The 18135-nt window shown below is 31.1% G+C and overlaps 1 protein-coding gene across 4 annotated transcripts; it reads right to left on the reverse strand.

Moving 5' to 3' along the window:
- Window positions 1-10387: 10387 nt before the first annotated feature.
- LOC114186027 (protein LURP-one-related 15-like) lies at window positions 10388-11782 on the reverse strand. Of its 4 annotated transcripts, none has more exons than XM_028074021.1 (4): window positions 11718-11782; window positions 11317-11541; window positions 10870-10981; window positions 10388-10533 (listed from the first exon to the last, which is right to left on the reverse strand). In XM_028074021.1, the coding sequence occupies exons 2-4, from the start codon at window positions 11539-11541 to the stop codon at window positions 10457-10459; spliced, it is 414 nt and encodes a 137-aa protein (XP_027929822.1). In that variant the 5' UTR covers window positions 11718-11782; the 3' UTR covers window positions 10388-10456. The 4 variants fall into 4 exon arrangements, with proteins under 4 accessions (XP_027929822.1, XP_027929823.1, XP_027929821.1 ...); XM_028074022.1 differs by lacking the exon at window positions 11718-11782 and adding an exon at window positions 11629-11669; XM_028074020.1 differs by lacking the exon at window positions 11718-11782 and having other exon boundaries at window positions 11317-11622.
- Window positions 11783-18135: the final 6353 nt, after the last annotated feature.

Genomic DNA, 18135 nt, shown 5'->3' on the forward strand with positions numbered 1-18135 from the left:
GTAATTCCACGCGAGTATCGTTGTGGTGCCTTAAGGCCAGGACGTAATTCCACGAAGGCTACGTGGTGGTGCCTCTTGTAAGGGTATAATTCCGCAAAGGCCTCGTGGTGACGCCTCATTGCTAGGACATAATTCCACTGCCACGTGGTGGTGCCTCATTATGCATATTCGGATAGTCAAGTATTGGGGGTCTTAAATGATTTTTGGTAATCCACGTGTGAATGTCTGCTATTCATGTTTGACTCTGAGATTGCATGTTGACTGTTGTGATATAAGGCTTCTTTACACTAACTTACCTTGTTTGCTTGTTTGGTTGTTGTGTATGTGGCTCTTCTCTTGTTGCGATGATCATTGATTCTATTGATGTGAGCAGATAGGAGAACATCTGACAGTGGTAACGATGATAGGAATGATACAGCCTGATGGACTGGACGGGTATTGGACCCACTATGGGGCCCATCGCTAAAGAATTTACTCGCTATGTTTTCTTTCTTATTTGTACAAGACCTCCTACTATTAGTTCACTAGTATATTTTGTTTTAGGCTGTGTGGGGCCTCTTTCATGTTTATGGATATGTTGGAGTACGAAGTACTTCATATTCCAAATCTTTGTACCCTCTGGATATTATGTACGTGACATTTTATTAAATGGGCTTTATCTATTTATTTGGGACGTTACATTATTTACCTTTAAAATTTATAATTAAATAATTTAAGAAAAAATATTTAAAATAAACAAATATTATGTAATTTAAATTGTAAAAAATTGTTTAGAATAGTTTAAAATATAAGGATTGGTTAACTATTTGAATCTTCATGTACGTGGTTAAATTTTTGCTCATTTGGTTATTGTTTAAAATTTTATAAATTAAAAGAAATTAGACAAATTATAGGCAAAACTATAAATTTATCTGCAAGACTAAATTATAAGATTCAAAAAATTAAGAAACTCTTTGAAATTTTAATACAACCCAAGGAAAACCTTTCAATCGTTTAAAATAAGTATATTTTAAATAATTTAGATTACAGTATTTAAATCTTTTAAAACTATTTTAGTTATAAGTTTAGAATGACAATATTTTTAATATTTAATTGATGTATATATCATTATAACTTTAGCTTTTATTTGATATTTAATACAAATAATTAAATTAGTTATTTACATTAAATTTTGAATATCTCATCAAACAGATTGAAAAATATATTTTTCATTTGTTAAAATGCACGTCTTAAGTCTAACTTTAATTTTGGTGGAATTTTAATTTAAACCATTTATATTATGTTCTTTCCAATAATATACAGCTCTTTCTTTCTTTCTACCTTTCTTCTCTTGTTTCTAAAGATGTCAAACAAATTTGTATATGTAGGTATATGTAAATAGAGCTCGCAAAAGATAAGAAATGAATATTGAAAATGAATATTCGTGAATAACAGTTATGAATATTTTTTATATTCATGAATATTCGTAAATATTAAAAAAATATGTAGGTATCAACATAATAGATATCCGCATATATATAGATACGGATACAAGAATGTACGATATGAGAAAGCTATTATCCATACGTTCGGTGTCAATCATTAGTGATTGCCAAAAGCTTGTTTTATTCCCAACAATTTGCAAAATAAGTAACTGAAAAATAATTCATGAAGAATAATTATATATTTAAAAAGATAATAAAAATATATAGATCTATAAATTATATAATATGATAAGAAGAGAGATAAAAAGAAAAAATAAATGTATAATAAATGCAGATAAAGAAAATTGCATGTGAATTATTATTCTAAGTGACCTCATCTACATTAATTAGGCATTGAATTTTCGCCGGTTCAGCGAAATTCAAAAGAAAAAACGCGTAGACATTTCAACAATTTTTGTCATTTGTAAATAATTACTTCATCATCTTCGTTGTACTTGCGAAGAAGGAACAAACGGAATACATCAACAGTTTTGGATTGTAGTGTGTTGATATCGATTTAGACAAGGTTCTAATTTTATATGGTGAAAATTTCTCTACGATTATATTGGATCACTTCTTTAAGTAATCGATTAATGTATCACGTTATAAAGTTGGTCTTCTATATCTTTATTATATTATTACAGACAATATACATGAATGTTTTAATTAAATATTGATATTGATGGAAGAAAGTTTCAAAATTAATTTAGTTTTATAAGCGTAAATATATGATTTAGTCTTGTATCCATGAAAATAAAATGTTTTATTTAGTTTTATAATTTATACTTAAATGATTTAAGATAATTTATTTGAAAAGTTAGCAAGTATTATGTAATTTAAATTGTAAAAAAAGGTTTATGATAGATTAAATATACACGGATTAATTATTTATTTTAATCTACATGAGTGATTTAATTTTAGTCATTTTATTATTGTTTAAAATTTTAGAAATTAAGTGATAACATTGATTTTTACTGATTTTTACGTGTTTTGGAATGATGGCTTTAGGGAATAAAATCAATTCTCTCTAGCTTTTATCTTCTCCATTCATGGTAGGTTTCTTTTTCCTTTTTGGGTTGGAGAGAAATATGAGTTACGAATGAGAATGAAGATGAGAATGGAAGGCGCAATTGAAGTATGAAACAAGTGTCAAAAATCTTGGAAGAGGCTTGCATCTTCTCTTTGATTTATTTTTCTTACCTATCACTTCTATTTGTAAGCCATTGGTTCTCCACTATGTGTGTGTGTCTGTGTATGTCTCTGTGTGTCTGTGTCTGTATGTGTGTCTGCCTATGTGTGTTTGTGTGTATGTGTTTGTGTTTGTGAGTGTCTACCTGTGTGTCTGGGTGTATGTGTGTGTGTGTGTGTGTGTGTGTGTTTGTGTGTGTCTGTGTGCTCCCGTGACTTAGTTATTGGTTCTTGAAATTTTGAAAAATGTCTTTTGAACCTAGAAATGAAATTGACTACCTAATGGAACTTGTATCTAGGAATAAAACATTATTCATTAGTAATCTTAATGCTCTTGAATTTAATGCATGATTTCTTGTGATGATCCAAGGAATTGGACTTTAATGAGTCATCATAGGCTCAGGGTCACTAAGATTAGGATTTGAGTAAAGTAGTGAGTTATTTTTAATTTGAATATGTTTGTGAATGCATGAGAAAGAAATGAATGAAATATAGTTTTGACAATCGTAAATAATCTCTATTAATGTCTTGTTTACACCAACTGTTTGATAAAAATACAAAAAAAAAGTTTTTTTGTGTTTTTGTGATTTTTATTGTCTATTTAAGTTATGAATTGCGAAAGTTGTCATGTGTTGTACAAATTCATATAAAGTGAACCATATTTATTACATGTTACATATAACCGGTGCACATGTTTTATTAACTGGGAAATTAGAAAAATTGTAGCCAAAGTTGATAATCATAAGATTGAAACATTAAGAAAGTGTTTGAAATTTTAATATAACTCAAGGAAAACCTTTCAAAAATTTTCATGATATTGTATTAAAGATACAATTGGATGAACAAAATAGAATAATGATTGAATAAACCAAACGATTTGAAAACATGACAAAAGATTGGAGTCAATCATGGACTTTTTTGTTCAATCACTAATAGAAATTCTCATATTACATGAGATTTTTCATGCAAATTTGTTAAAAGAATCTTTCGTGGGTAATTCTTGAATCGTTCGTGCGTAATTACTTCCTACAAAATTATAAAATTTACAAATAGTTCCTACAAAATTTGTTGCGAAGAGTGTTTTATACAAAATATTTTGCAAAAAAATTGGTAGCAATTTCTTGCAATTTTCTTTCACAACAAAATTTGTAAGTATTTTCTATGAAAAAAATTTCAAAACAAAATTGACAGACAATATAAATTTTTTTAGTAGTGAAATCCTTCGATAACAAGGTTTAAAAAGATTAAATAATTTCTTTTATTTTTCAAATTTTACATTTCTAATTATGATATATATATATATATATATATATATATATATATATATATATATATATATATATATATATATATATATATATATATATATATTATAGGTTTATGATCAAGTAAATGTATCAACTAAAAAAATAAATTATGAATATGAAGAGGAGCATACGTAATAGTTCAAGAATATAGTATCATGTGGAAATGATTTGTCCCATTTTATGCCTTGAGAACCATATTTTAGGTTTTCATTTGTAGTACTTCATACATTATACTTGAATTTGAATTTCAATATGTAAAGTTGATAAATTTTGGTATATATTTAAATTTACTTCTGTATAACTTGTTAATTTGATCAATGTTATGTCATTTATGTATAATTTCATCAAGCATAGATAAATAAATAAAATAAATATAAACAATTGTGATTGAAGAAGTATAGATAAATGTTTAAATTATAAATTAGTAGAAAAAGTTAATATTAATAGTTTTGAAATCTATGGTACATTGTATAGTTTACAAAAAATTTGAAAATCAATATATTTAACAGAAGTATTGAAACTCATGATAATTTACGAAGATTCTAAAATTCATGATAGTTAACCGGAGTTTTTAACCTCGCATAAGTGAACACAAAGTTGCGACAACAATTTCTATTTGGCCATTATTATTGACTTGTTGTGGCTATTACAAATCTCAACACCTATAAATAGTTGTCTTATTCTTCCACCAAAAACATCTTCAAGCTCCTATTTCTTCTCCCTTCTTTATTGGTTTTCTCACTCTCTTTTATTATTTTATGTTCTTTTTATTTGATATATGAGTTTATTGACACTCGGTAAAGAATTTATCTTGCTAGATTATGAGATCCTCAAAGTGTTTTCTGTTGTACCATAAAAGATTTGCACATCGAATAAATCCTTAAGGTCATTCATGCCTTAGGAAATTTTTCTAATTTATATTTTAAATCTTATGAATAACTAATCAATAGATTTTTTTATAATATACTTACGAACTTAATACTAAATCATATTTATTTATATAGGTGGATAATTTATTCATGGATGGATTTCATTTAGCTCAATTAAACTTTAAACCTTGAATCCATAAAAAACAATAAAAATACTATTTCATCTTCCATCTCAAACCTTCATACTCTAAAAAAAATCAATCCTATAATAAAAAAATTAAATTGTATGAATTTATTTCAAAATCTATCCTATGATAAAAAAAAAAATTGTTCATTAAAATGTCCATCAATAAATATCTTTTGATATCAATTGAAATCATTATCGATACTACTTCCTTTATCTTCCTTTTGTAACGTCCCATTTAATTTAATACATAAAATTAAAGGAAACGTCACACAGAGATAATCAACTATGCAGTCCTGGGGTTCATAACATCACCCCTACAAAACCAGGCACACCACGATGCCAACAAAAGCGGGATAACAATTTAACTAAGAGTTTACAATCCAAAGACAACGAGTACAGGGGCCATAGCCCTAAAGGAAGCATGAAAGAAAGAAGCGTGAGATCTAGCCCAGATGGCTAGGCTGCTGGATCGCCGTTCCCTTGCTGACCACGAGAACCTCGCCCATCTGCTCCCATCAACCAAGTCGATGATCATCGCAAGAAAGAACAGCCACATACAATCACAACCATGCAACAAAACGGGTAAGCTAAAGCCAAATAACATATTCAACATGCAATCAAATATATTTTCACCATCTCATCCACATAGCAACCAAACATATTATGACTCTTCATTCAATACACTACGACTCGACTCGACTCATCCGGATACGTATAACTTGGTCGGATTCAGCGGATGCTTGCACTTATGGTGGATACCCCTGCTCGACCCTGAGCTGCTCGATCCTGAGCTATGTGTTACCAGTGTTACGATGAATCAAAATCTCTCCCACCACAAGGTTAGCCCTTAATGAGTTTCAGGCCTCCTACTACTCCCACCACAAGAGTCAGTCCGCTCTAAGTGAGACTAACTGGCTCCTCGGAGCGTCAGGATGCAACCTTACCTTGAATCCTTACCTAGTTATACAGATGGGGCACCACCATGAACACCCACTAGTAGAGGCCATGGGATTACGTCCCGACCACTGAAGCGCGACCCCGGAGGTCTCACCTAGAGACCCCAAGGAATTTACACGCTGACACGGACCAACATTCATAACTCAGCACTACTAGCATATTAAAAGCATGTTTACAATCCCATACCCATCCATGAGATTTATTCCTCATACGCATCACATTTGAGTCCATACCACTGATCATCACCATCCCATGAGTCTAGGATCTCATCTCATGTCAATACCACGTCCCTTAGATTTCAAACCACACATTCATTTCGCATGCTAAGTCTCATACCAACCCATTCACCCACAATTCATGAATCATACCCAAGAATATACTTCATGCTCCGTTATATACAGGTCAATCATCATACAATCGTACTCAACCAAAACAGATCATTCAGGAAACATCAAACATCCAAAACACAGCACGGTCTCGCCCAGCATCTCGCTCAGGCTGAGGGGTCTCGCTCAGGCGAGACGCGCTCGCTCAGGCGAGCCTCCCCCTCGCCTAGGCGAGAGTACAAAGAAAACAAGGGCATGGCAACACGGGATCTCGCTTAAGCGAGATCCCTCTCGCTTGGGCGAGTTGCCTGCTCGCTCAAAAATTGAGCGAGCCGCCCGGGCGACGTTTCGCGCAGAAAACTTAGGCGAGCTCCCTGTTTCATCTCGCCTAGGCGAGATGGACTCGCTTGGGCGAGATTAACAGGTCTCGCCACTGTTCTTCACTGTACGGTCATGTTTTCCGGCCAAACCACACATGCAAAGCACTCCCACACACCCAAACGACAGATCCAATCGTACAATCAACAAATAACTCATGAACAGTCAAAAAAACGACTCGAAACTAGAACCCTAACTTCCCGTACCTGGAAAAGCTTAGCGAAGACCTCTACTACGTGGCTACGAGCACGGCAGCTCCAAGAATGTGCTACAGGGTTGCGGCGAGAGTGGAACAGAACCAAACAGGTGAGTCAGCCAGGGCCCTTACAACTGATCACGAAAAAAAAACAAAAGGGAACTAGCACGAACTCGAAAGTCACTTACATGGAGTAGGGAATAGCTTCGAGCTAGCTTGAAGATGGCACAACCTAACCCTAGCAGAGCTTTTCGTGAGAGGGAGAAAGGGTTGACGGCTGGTTTTCTGAAAGTGTGAGCGTGAGATGGGATTAGGGCAACATAGCAGGGCTTATATACATTGGGCCAACCCTTAGGCCCACTTACAAGGGCAGCCCACAAATTCTATGGCAGAAAAGAAATGGGGCCTTACACCTTTACCAATATTTATTCCTATCAAATCTTTCTAGTTAAATTATGTCTTTGGTCCTCATTTTCATAACAAAATATTGATTTGGTCCCTCTATATATTTTTATCTCAATTTAGTTCATAATTTGAGAAATTCAATGCAATTAAGCCTTTTCCGTTAGTGGTGCAGTAACAACGTTAAAGGAATGTCACGTGTCAGTTCCTAAATTTTTTTTACTTATTTTTTGAATATTTTATTTTCTTAATTCTTTTTAAAAAATTTAAAAATTTACCATTTGTTAGGCTGACGTCGTGCCACATGGCAATGACAGCGTGATGTGGCAATGGCAGTGCCACGTGTCACTATTATGCCAAGTGTCATTTTCTCATTTTCAATTTGGTCCATGTATTTTAAATTTTGTCTCAATTTAGTCCTAATTTTTGTAAAAATTGAGCAATTTTGTCCTTCAAATTGAAACCAAATTTAATTTCTATATAAATGTACACAAATATTTCTATAAATTTGAAATTTGAAGTAAATATTTTAACAAAATTTTTATTTAAATTTATATTTGACATTGAACTTTATTTAAATAGTTTTAAAGTTGTTAATAGAAAATAAAGCTAATACAAAAATATTCATAAATTATATTGACATTTTATTACATCATACTTTAATATTGTTTTTTATTTGAATTTATATTTCAAATAATTGTATATTTTTAAAATGTGTAAAGTGCAATAATTTCTATACAAATATTCAAGTTAGTGTTAAAATAACAATTATAAAAATAATTTTAACTAGTTTATGTAACAATAAAAATAAATAAATTTAAATTTTGAAAATAATTTTAAGTAAAGTTAATGTGAAACACAAATTTAAATAAACCTAGTTATGTTTAAAATATATAATAAAAAATTAAATTTAATAAAAATATTTACATATATTTATATAAAAATTATTTTTTTCCTCAATTTGGAAAGGGACGAACTTGCACAATTTTTACAAAAATTGGACTAAATTGAGACAAAAATTAAAATACATGGATCAAATTGAGAAGACACCTGACATAATAGTGGCATGTGACACTGTCATTGCCATATCGCACTGTCATTACCACGTGACACGACGTCAATGTGACACATGACAATTTTTTTTAAAGTTCAAAAAAATAAATAAAAAGTCAAAAAATAAATAAATAAATTTAAAAAATTCAGGAACTGATACATGACACCCCTGATTGCATCGATTTCCAAAAATAGGAACTAAATTGAGATAAAAACAAATAGAGAGAGACCAAATCGATATTTTACTTCAAAAATGAAGACCAAAAACCATAACTTAACCAATCTTTTTATTACATTCTAGCACAAACTGAGTTAGAACCCGAAAAACCATAAAATTCTCTACTTGCCAGTCAAATAGTATATAAAGTAGCCACTGTTAGTTTTGATGCACCAATATTTCACAACCAAGAGGGGGGGTGAATTGATTTTTCAAACTTTTGATTTATTCTTACACTTGGAAAACAATTTTTATGAAATCTTTATCCAATTGACAAAAAGAGTTTAAGAATGCATATTGTTCAATCTTTATACCTAGCAAAAATTAAAAGAGAATGAAAGAGAGCACAAGAGACAACAAGATTTATACTGGTTCGATTCAAATGAATCTACATCCAGTCTCTAGCTTTTCTCACTAGAAATTTCATTATATCAACAAGAGAAGGAATACAAGAAACACCTACGCAATTCCTAAACTCTAAAACCACACTTTTTTTAAAACACCCCTTCAAGAAATGTGCAAACCGTAATGCTCCAAGCAATTACACACAATTACCGCAATCACAGTGATAACACACAGAATTTTCAAATTCAAGAAACTACAAGAAACTAATACAAAAATAGTGACAGTAATGGAATAATAACACCTGATTTAGTACATAGCTTTAGTGTCAATATTACACTCTCTTCATTTGATCTTGATGATCATTCTTGATGAACACTTAAGCCCCTTGCTGCAGAATTTGCTCCAAGAAGATTTTCAACACTCTTTTCACTTTCTTTCTGGTTGAAAAACTCAGTTAACAGAAGGTGCATAATCTATTTTATCTTAACAACTGCTCTAAGGACGAGCCTAGTCAACTATATTAGTTGACTAGTTGACTATATTATGACAGGACCCAAAATCAAGTACCAGAACTAACCTAATTAACTAGATTAGTAGCCTAGTCGACTATCAGAATAACATATTAACATTTTTAGATTATCACATACATATATTTATGTCTTGTTCCAATTCCAATCATTATCATACTATTATGGACATCATAAGAAAACATTACAGATACACTTAATCAGCAACAACATAATCCTATACTACAATGTGCAACTAAGAGAATTAGAAAGTATCTTTCATATCTCCAAGACTATCTTTTAAATCTTGTTGTTACCATTATTGTATCACATCACTTAACTTGGTTTAATATTTCAAGATTTACATATATAAATATTCAATAAAAATATTTTAAAATTGTAAATTTTTTCAATTCAAGAAGTTTTTATAAGAATAAAATTATAAAAGAAAAATCAACTTAACATAACAAAAAGAAATTTACAAATTCTTTTAAAAAATATGATTATCCAAGTCCAAAAAAAATTGTTGAGTGATAGATTCGAGAAGAGAAGAGTTTGTTATATAAGAGGTGTATATTAATATGTTATATAAATAAAGTAGTAAAATATATGGCGTTTGAGTAGATGTCGGAGAGTTATGACGTAATTACGATCGAATTGTAATATTTGAAATTCTTTCCACCCATTCATGTGGGTAGGAAAAACTTTTTCATAGTAAATCGTGTTCACATCTATAGATTATAATTCATTAACATTTTAAGTATAAGTGATACTAAATTTTTTATGCTTAATTATCCTTTTATTCGTTATTTTTATTTTATCGGTTTCTTTCAATGATTTGGTGTTTCTAATTTTATGTAAACTTGTTCGCGAATTACAAAATTAAGGATTTGTTTGAAAAAAGAAAACAAAATTTCCTGTCTGAAATTCATAATTCCTACAAATTACGAATTTTGTCTTGGCCAGGGACGATGAACTTAACCGATCTATCAATTGGAATTTTCGAAGAAACTGAAATCTATTATTTAAGGACTGTTTCTTGATAATGAATGATACTGCTCCTTATAAGAAATCCAAACGAAAAAGTACAAAACAGGCTTTCACCATTTCTTTGTTCTGCTGCTGCATCGTCGTTGATCCTGATAGGTATCAGAGTATTAACTCATAACACAAATAAAAGACAAAAGTAATAAAATAATAGATAATAAATATAATTTATTAAAAAGAAATTACACACATACCACTTTCTCAATTTTCTCAATTTCCAAAGACAAAACAAATGAAAATTTCTCTCTTAAAATAGGAAAAATTAATAAAAAAAACCTTCAAGAAACAATAAATATTCTATCTTAATTCTTCTCTCACTAACTAGAACAAATAAAAAGAGAAAAAAAACTTTAGAATGTCTACTAAAGAAATAATAGACTAAATCCCAAACTAAGTTACCACCGATCCGCCGGAACTTCTATTCTCACCAATCAGGACAAGAATCACGATTAAGGCCACTATGAACGCATAATCAATGTTCGGATAAACCGTCACCATGAAATGGTCTTTTCCAAACAAAACTGTGTGCTTTTTATGCATCTGTAAGTAATACCATTCCAACAAAATATTTTCAGTTACCAATAATCATGATTAAATAATATTCAAAACAAATAATAATTTATCTGCAACTAGTTAATTCAGATCTAACTCTGTTTACCATTGACTCTCTAATGTTTGAATACAGCTTTGAAAAATGAGTTTTCTATAAAAAAAAAGTAAATTTTAAACTTGAGAGATGAAAAACAAATATATCTCAAAATCGAGTGGAAAAACATATTTAAACACAAGCCACTCAAAAAAGTGAATTAAAACCAATAATAACTGAGAAAAAAAAAAGGAAAATGGTTTTGGATATTTAATGAGAAAAGTTTTACCTGGGCAACGATGTTGTTAGATTCACCAGCATAAACAACGCAAGATCGATGAAGCCAGCTACCTTTGACCTTAAAGTCACAAACATCTCTGGTGTTATTCGCCAAAAACACATCCAATTTGGTCTTAAACTGAAAAAAGGACGATCGCTTCACAGAAAATATAAGATCTTTGGCTTCTGTGCTTTCCCCTCTGAAAGCTTGCCACCGATCATGTGCTGTCATCATCTGCATCAACAACACACAAGTTTTCACCAATTTTTACAATTAGATAAACCCACTTAAACAACATAAAATATATTCAATGAGATGTACTGTGTTTCTTTTTAAAAACTACTAGATTGCAGAAGGGTGTGTGTGATTATCTAAAAGAGGGAATTAATCTCAGAAACGAATAATCTAACCTACATGAGAAAAGTCAACAAAAAACAGAAATGTTGTCAAAGTTTTATCAAGAGTATTTTTATCACATGTTTTATTACTAATTCTTCCTTCTACCCCTCTCAAGCATTTTTAAAGATAAAATTGTAGTAGAATTTCATATTTTAAAATAGATTATACCTCGGAAATAATGATTGTTCCTAACGTTATCATATAATAATATGGTTTTGTTTGTTTTGGATTGTCAAGATTGAAAATTTTGTTATACATAGGATTAACAATTTTTTTTGATAAATAGAGTATTTTTCTTTTAATATTTATGTATTTTTCACGATTTTTCATTATATTACATTAAAGATACAATTGGATGAACAAAATAGATAAATGATTGAACAAAACAAACGATTTCAAGAACATTACAAAAGATTTGAGTCAATCATGAACTTTTTTGTTCAAAATTTTCAAGGTTAATTTTCTCTCCTAAGTTGACTATGTTCAATCCTTCAATAATAAGGTTTAAAAAGGTTAAATAATTTTTTTTTAATTTTACATTTCTAATTATGATAAATATTTATATTATAGGTTTATGATCAAGGAAATGTATCAACAAAAAAAATAAATTATGAACCATATGTAAATTATTTGTCCCATATGTAAATCAAGAAGAACATACGTAATAGTTCAAGAATACAGTATCATGTGGAAATTATTTGTTCCATTTTATGCCTTGAGAACCATATGTTAGGTTTTCATTTGTAGTACTTCATACATTATACTTGAATTTGAAGTAAACTTGATAAATTTTGGTATATATTTAAATTTATTTCTGTATAACTTTTTAATTTGATTAGTGTAATGTCCATTTATGTATAATTTCATCAAACATAGATAAATAAATAAAATAGATATAAACAATTGTGATCGAAGAAGTATAGATGAATGTTTAAATTATAAATTTGTATAAAAAATTAATACTAATAGTTTTGAAATCTATGGTACATTATATAGTTTACGAAAAATTTGAAAATCAATATATTTTACGGAGATATTAAAACTCATAATAATTTACGAAGATTCTAAAGTTCATGATAATTAATTGAAGTTTTTAATCTCGCATAAGTGAACACAATTTTAAAACTCTTACTAAACCATTATTATTATAAAAACAATGTTTTTAATTGTTATTGTAGTTGCGACAACAATTTCATTTTGACCATTATGGTTGACTTGTTGTAGCCGTTACAAATCTCAACACCTATAAATAGGTGTCTTATTTTTTCACCAAAGACATCTTGAAGCTCTTATTTCTTTTCTCCTATTCATTGGTTTTCTCACTCCCTTTTATTATTTTATGTTCTTTTTATTTGATATTTGAGTTTATTGACATTTGATACAAATTATGAAATTCTCGATGTATTTTCTGGTGTATCCCAAGAGATTTGCGCATCGAATAAATCCTTAAGCCATTTATGCTTTAGAAAACTTTTATAATTTATATTTTAAATCCTATGAATAACTTATCAATAGATTTTTTTTATAGGAAAATGATATATTAACAACCGTTTTTTAACAACTTCTTTCACTACCTGATGTGACAGTGATTTTTTATTTTTTTATTTTTTTTCACACTTCCACGTTGGATGCTTGAGTACGAGAGAGAAAGGGAGGTTGATGGAGTGACAGAAGTTAGAGAAGTAAGGAGAGAGAGAGAGAGAGAGAGGTTGAGAGCGAGAGATAAAGGAAGGTTGATTCAAGAGAGGAGTGGGTGAAGGGGAAGAAGAGAGATAAGAGTGAAAGTCGTGAAAGAAGTGGAGAGCAGTTTGTTCTTTCTCCATTCCCAAGTTTGTTCTTCCTCCTTTCCCCAAGTTTTTTCTTCCTCCATATCCGAAATGTCTTCTTCGTCCATCCCCCTGAGTTTCTTCTTCCTCCATTCCCCAAGTATGTTGTTCCTCTACTTTCGAAGTTATTTTCTGATATGGTTCGTCATTTCCCCGTTGGTGGAGTAGAAAAAGTATTGGGTTTACCCACTGCAATGAATTTGTGGTTTAGAGTTTAGGTTTGTGGAAATGAGGCATTTTTGTTTCCCTTTTTGGAGAATATTTGATAAAGTGCAGATTTTTTTTGTAACAATGTTGTTCAAGAGCGGAAGCGGAAGGCCAATTGTAGAAAATAATCACTCTAAAGCGGAATCTGCAGGATTGGTGTTTCCTGTGCAAAGCAGTGGGTTCGTAAATGCGAACCTACATTTTTCTGCATTACGTTGGTTTGCATTTCAATCCAGAATGAGGAGTGACACAACCATCTATTGAAATGGGTTCACCTTATACAAACCCACCTAATCCACGAAGCAAACATGTTAAATTCTCAAAACTCAAGGACTACTACTTTCATGAGGGTGAGGGAAAACAATGTAATTGATAGAGGCCGTACCCCACCAAATTAAAACAGAATAAATGCAGTATATGAAAGTGATCCAAGTCGTCTCCCAACGACCAATATTTTCATTCAAAGCTTCAATTTCCAAATGAACACAACAATACAACACAAAGGGGGGGGGGGGTTTGGCAGATTCTGATTCACAACAAACTTCAATTCGTAGATAAATTTAACAGTTATATGAACACGCAATGATTCCTTGATTCAATTGAAAGTCCACCAATCACAGATTACCAAATTAATTGTTCTATTCGAATTTACTCTCATGAATACTAAGCGAAAATTACCATGGATTCACTGTCATTAAGCGCAACAAATTTCAGACAGTTAACACCCACAAATTTAAGCAAGTTGTGACAGAACTCATAAATATTAAGCATGAATACGAGCCATTAATGTGCACACACGAATTTGAGATAAAGCATGCATCAAATACGTGTTTATCATCTAAACACAACCTGAAACAGAGGCAATTTCGAATGGAATCCCAAAAATGACCAACAATCTCATGGTTTCATTTCAATTTCGTCAAGGAATCAATGCAATAGGGTTAGCTAGACATTAAAATAGAAGAATCAAGCACTTCAAATCTGAACCAGAACATCAAAAATTGAAAAGAGCAAAAAGAGAGATTTCAAAGCTTCAATGGAATGCAAAACGGTGCTATCATATATAAATACAAAAACCCCATTAATGGGTGTTGTTCCAAATCTATAAAACCCACAAAACGAACTGCCCAAGCAAGAAAACGAATTCAAAACGTAAAACCCTCAATGGGTGCTATCAAATGTGCATAAAAACGATGAAAATGAGCCAAAAACGTGAAAAAAACCGCAAGGAGCACCTCCATGGAAGCTTGGAGAGCGAAAATGGAGTTTGGAACAAGGTAGAAGATGAAGATGGGCGGCTCCTTGCATGCATTCAGACCTAATTTTCGTGGTCCCATCACTCTGCCACTCATTATTTACAAAATTGCCACTCTGCCACTCAGAATTACAAAAATGCCACTCTGGGCCTAAAATGTTGGCCCATTCACTCTGATGACGTGGAAATGATGTGGAAATGATGTGGCAACGATGTGGCGACTCTCTTCAACTGAATATTAATGTCCAAGCTCCAAAATTTGCTTCACCCAAATATCTAAAAATAATTAAAAACGAAAATTAGGCCAAATAATGTGAAATTAGTCCAAATTTGGAACAGTGACCCAATAAAGCCCAACAGATGAAAAACACTATAAAGATGAACAATTAAGCACTGAACAACTGTCAAATGGGTACACAAAGGCTAGTGGAATGGAAGAAAATAATGACTCATTAGTAATGCAAAAAAGTGCAGGTTCGCACTTACGATAACACGACTTTGCACTTAAACTGAAAGTTTTTATTTTGCAATCGTATGGCACAATCTGCAAAATTTATAAATATAATTCCTTAGTACTTGGTGTGAGTTAACTTTATTAATGAAGTGTATAAATTACTCACGCCACCAACGAGATACTTATAAGCCAAGTGAAGAATGAGAAAGATTTTGTTCAAATCATTTAACGTAGGTTAGCAGAACTACACACCTTGGTTTGCACTTAAGTCCAGGATGAGGAGTGACACAATCATCTATTGAAATGGGTTCACTTTATACTAACCCACCTCATCCACAAAGCAAACATGTTAAATTCTCAAAACTTAAGGGCTACTACTTTCATGAGGGTGAGGGAAACTAATGTAATGCAGAAAAGTGCAGGTTCGCACTTACGATAACATGTCTTTGCACTTAAACTGGAAGTTTTTATTATGCAATACGTATGGCACAATCTGCAAAATTTATAAATATAATTCCTTAGTACTTGGTGTGAGTTAACTTTATTAATAAAGTGTATAAATTACTCACGCCACCAACGGGATACTTATAAGTCAAGTGAAGAATGGAAAGGATTTTGTTCAAATAATTTAATGTAGGTTAGCAAACTGCACACCTTAGTTTGCACTTAAATTTGGGATCACGAATGACACTACCTTTCTTAAAATGGGTTCACCTTATTACATTCTACCTCAACCATGAACCACGCATGTTAAATTGTAAAAAATTAATGGCTACTACTTTAATGAGGGTGAGGGAAAAAATGTAATGCAGAAAAATGCAGGTTTGCATTTACGAACCCACTGATTTGCACATAAACTGAAAACACCAACCCTAAACCTTATTTTCTACAACTGACCTTCCGCTTGTGCTCTTGAACAACACTGTTACAAAAAAAATTCACACTTTATCAAATATTCTCTAAAAAGGGAAACAAAAATGCCTCATTTTCGCAAACCTAAACCCTAAACCATGAATTTGTTGTAGTGGGTAAACCCAATACTTTTTCTGCTCCACCAATGGGGAAATGACGAACCCCATCAAAAAATAACTTAGAAAACGGAGGAACAACAAACTTGGGGAATTGAGGAAGAAGAAACTTAGGGGATGGACGAAGAAGACACTTCGGAGATGGAGGAAGAAAAAACTTTGGGGAAGGAGGAAGAACAAACTTGGGGATGGAAAAAGAATAAACTGCTCTCCACTTCTCTCACGACTTCCACTTCTGTCTCTCTCCTTGCCCTTCACCCACTCCTCTCCCGAATCAACCTCCCTTTCTCTCTCGCTCTCATCCTCTCTCTCTCTCCTTGCTTCTCTCATTTCTGTCACTCCATCAACCTCCCTTTCTCTCTCGTACTCAAGCATCCAACGTGGAAGTGTGAAAAAAAAATTAAAAAATAAAAAATCATTGTCACTTCATGTAATGAGAGAAGTTGTTAGAAAACGGTTGTTAATATATCATTTTCCTTTTTTATAATATACTCACCAATTTGATGCTAAATAATTTTTTTATATAGGTGGATAATTTGTTCATGGATAGATTTCATTTAGCTAAATTAAACTTTAAACCTTGAATCCATAAGAAACAATAAAAATACTATTTCATCTTCCATCTCAAACCTTCATACACTAAAAAAAGAATTTATTTCAAAATCAATCCTATAATAAAAAATTAAATTCTTCACTAAAGTGAATTTATTTCAAAATCAATCCTATGATAAAAAAATAAATTGTTCATTAAAATGTTCATCGACAAATATCTTTTGATATCAATTGAAATCATTACCGATACTACTTCCTTTAATCTTACTTTACCAACCTTTATTCCTATGGAATCTTTTTATTACATTCTAGCACAAACTGAGTTAGAACCTGCAATACCATAAAATTCTCTTTTTGACAATCAAATAGTGTATAAAGTAGCCACAACATAATCCTATACCTATACTACAATGTGGAACTAAGTGAATTAGAAAGTATCCTTCACATCTCCAAGAGACTATCATTGAAATCTTGTTGTTACCATAATGTGTCACATCACTCTTCAAACAAAAGGTAATGTTTATCCTCTTTCTCACCGCGAGAGAAAACGAATAAGTTTTGACATATTTGTGAGTTTTTTTTTTTTTTTTCATTAACTAAGATAGTTTTAGCATATTTACACTAGTGTTTGAGATAATTATGGATAAGGTCAAACAAGCGTTTAATTATAAGAAATAATATCTTTTAACTTGGTTTAATATTTCAAGATTTACATATATAAATATTCAAAAATATTTTAAAATTGTAAATTTTTTCAATTCAGCATGAAGTTTTTATAAGAAGAAAATTGTAAAAAATTTCAACTTAACATACCAAAAAGAAATTTACAAACTCTTTTAAAAAATATGATTATCCAAGTCAAAAATAAAAATTGTTGAGTGATACATTTTAGAAGAGTTTGTTATATAAGAGGTGTATATTAATATGTTATATAAAGTAGTAAAATATATAGCGTTTGATCTGATGTAAGAGAGTTATGACATAATTACGATCGAATTCTAATATTTTGAATTCTTTCCACAATTTATGTGAGTAAGAAAAACTTATTCATCGTGTTCATATATATAGATTATAATTCATTAACATGCTAAGTAAGTGATAATAAAT

The sequence above is a fragment of the Vigna unguiculata genome, chromosome 5 (genome assembly GCF_004118075.2).
Source record: "Vigna unguiculata cultivar IT97K-499-35 chromosome 5, ASM411807v1, whole genome shotgun sequence".
In the NCBI taxonomy this organism is placed as follows: domain Eukaryota; kingdom Viridiplantae; phylum Streptophyta; class Magnoliopsida; order Fabales; family Fabaceae; genus Vigna; species Vigna unguiculata.

Coding starts and splice junctions, on each gene's coding strand:
- LOC114186027 (XM_028074020.1), bottom strand. CDS start 11,547: ATGCAGATGATGACAGCACATGATCGGTGGCAAGCTTTCAGAGGGGAA. Junction 10,982..11,316: donor CTAACAACATCGTTGCCCAG/GTAAAACTTTTC, acceptor TATTACTTACAG/ATGCATAAAAAGCACACAGT. Junction 10,534..10,869: donor CGTGATTCTTGTCCTGATTG/GTGAGAATAGAA, acceptor GATACCTATCAG/GATCAACGACGATGCAGCAG.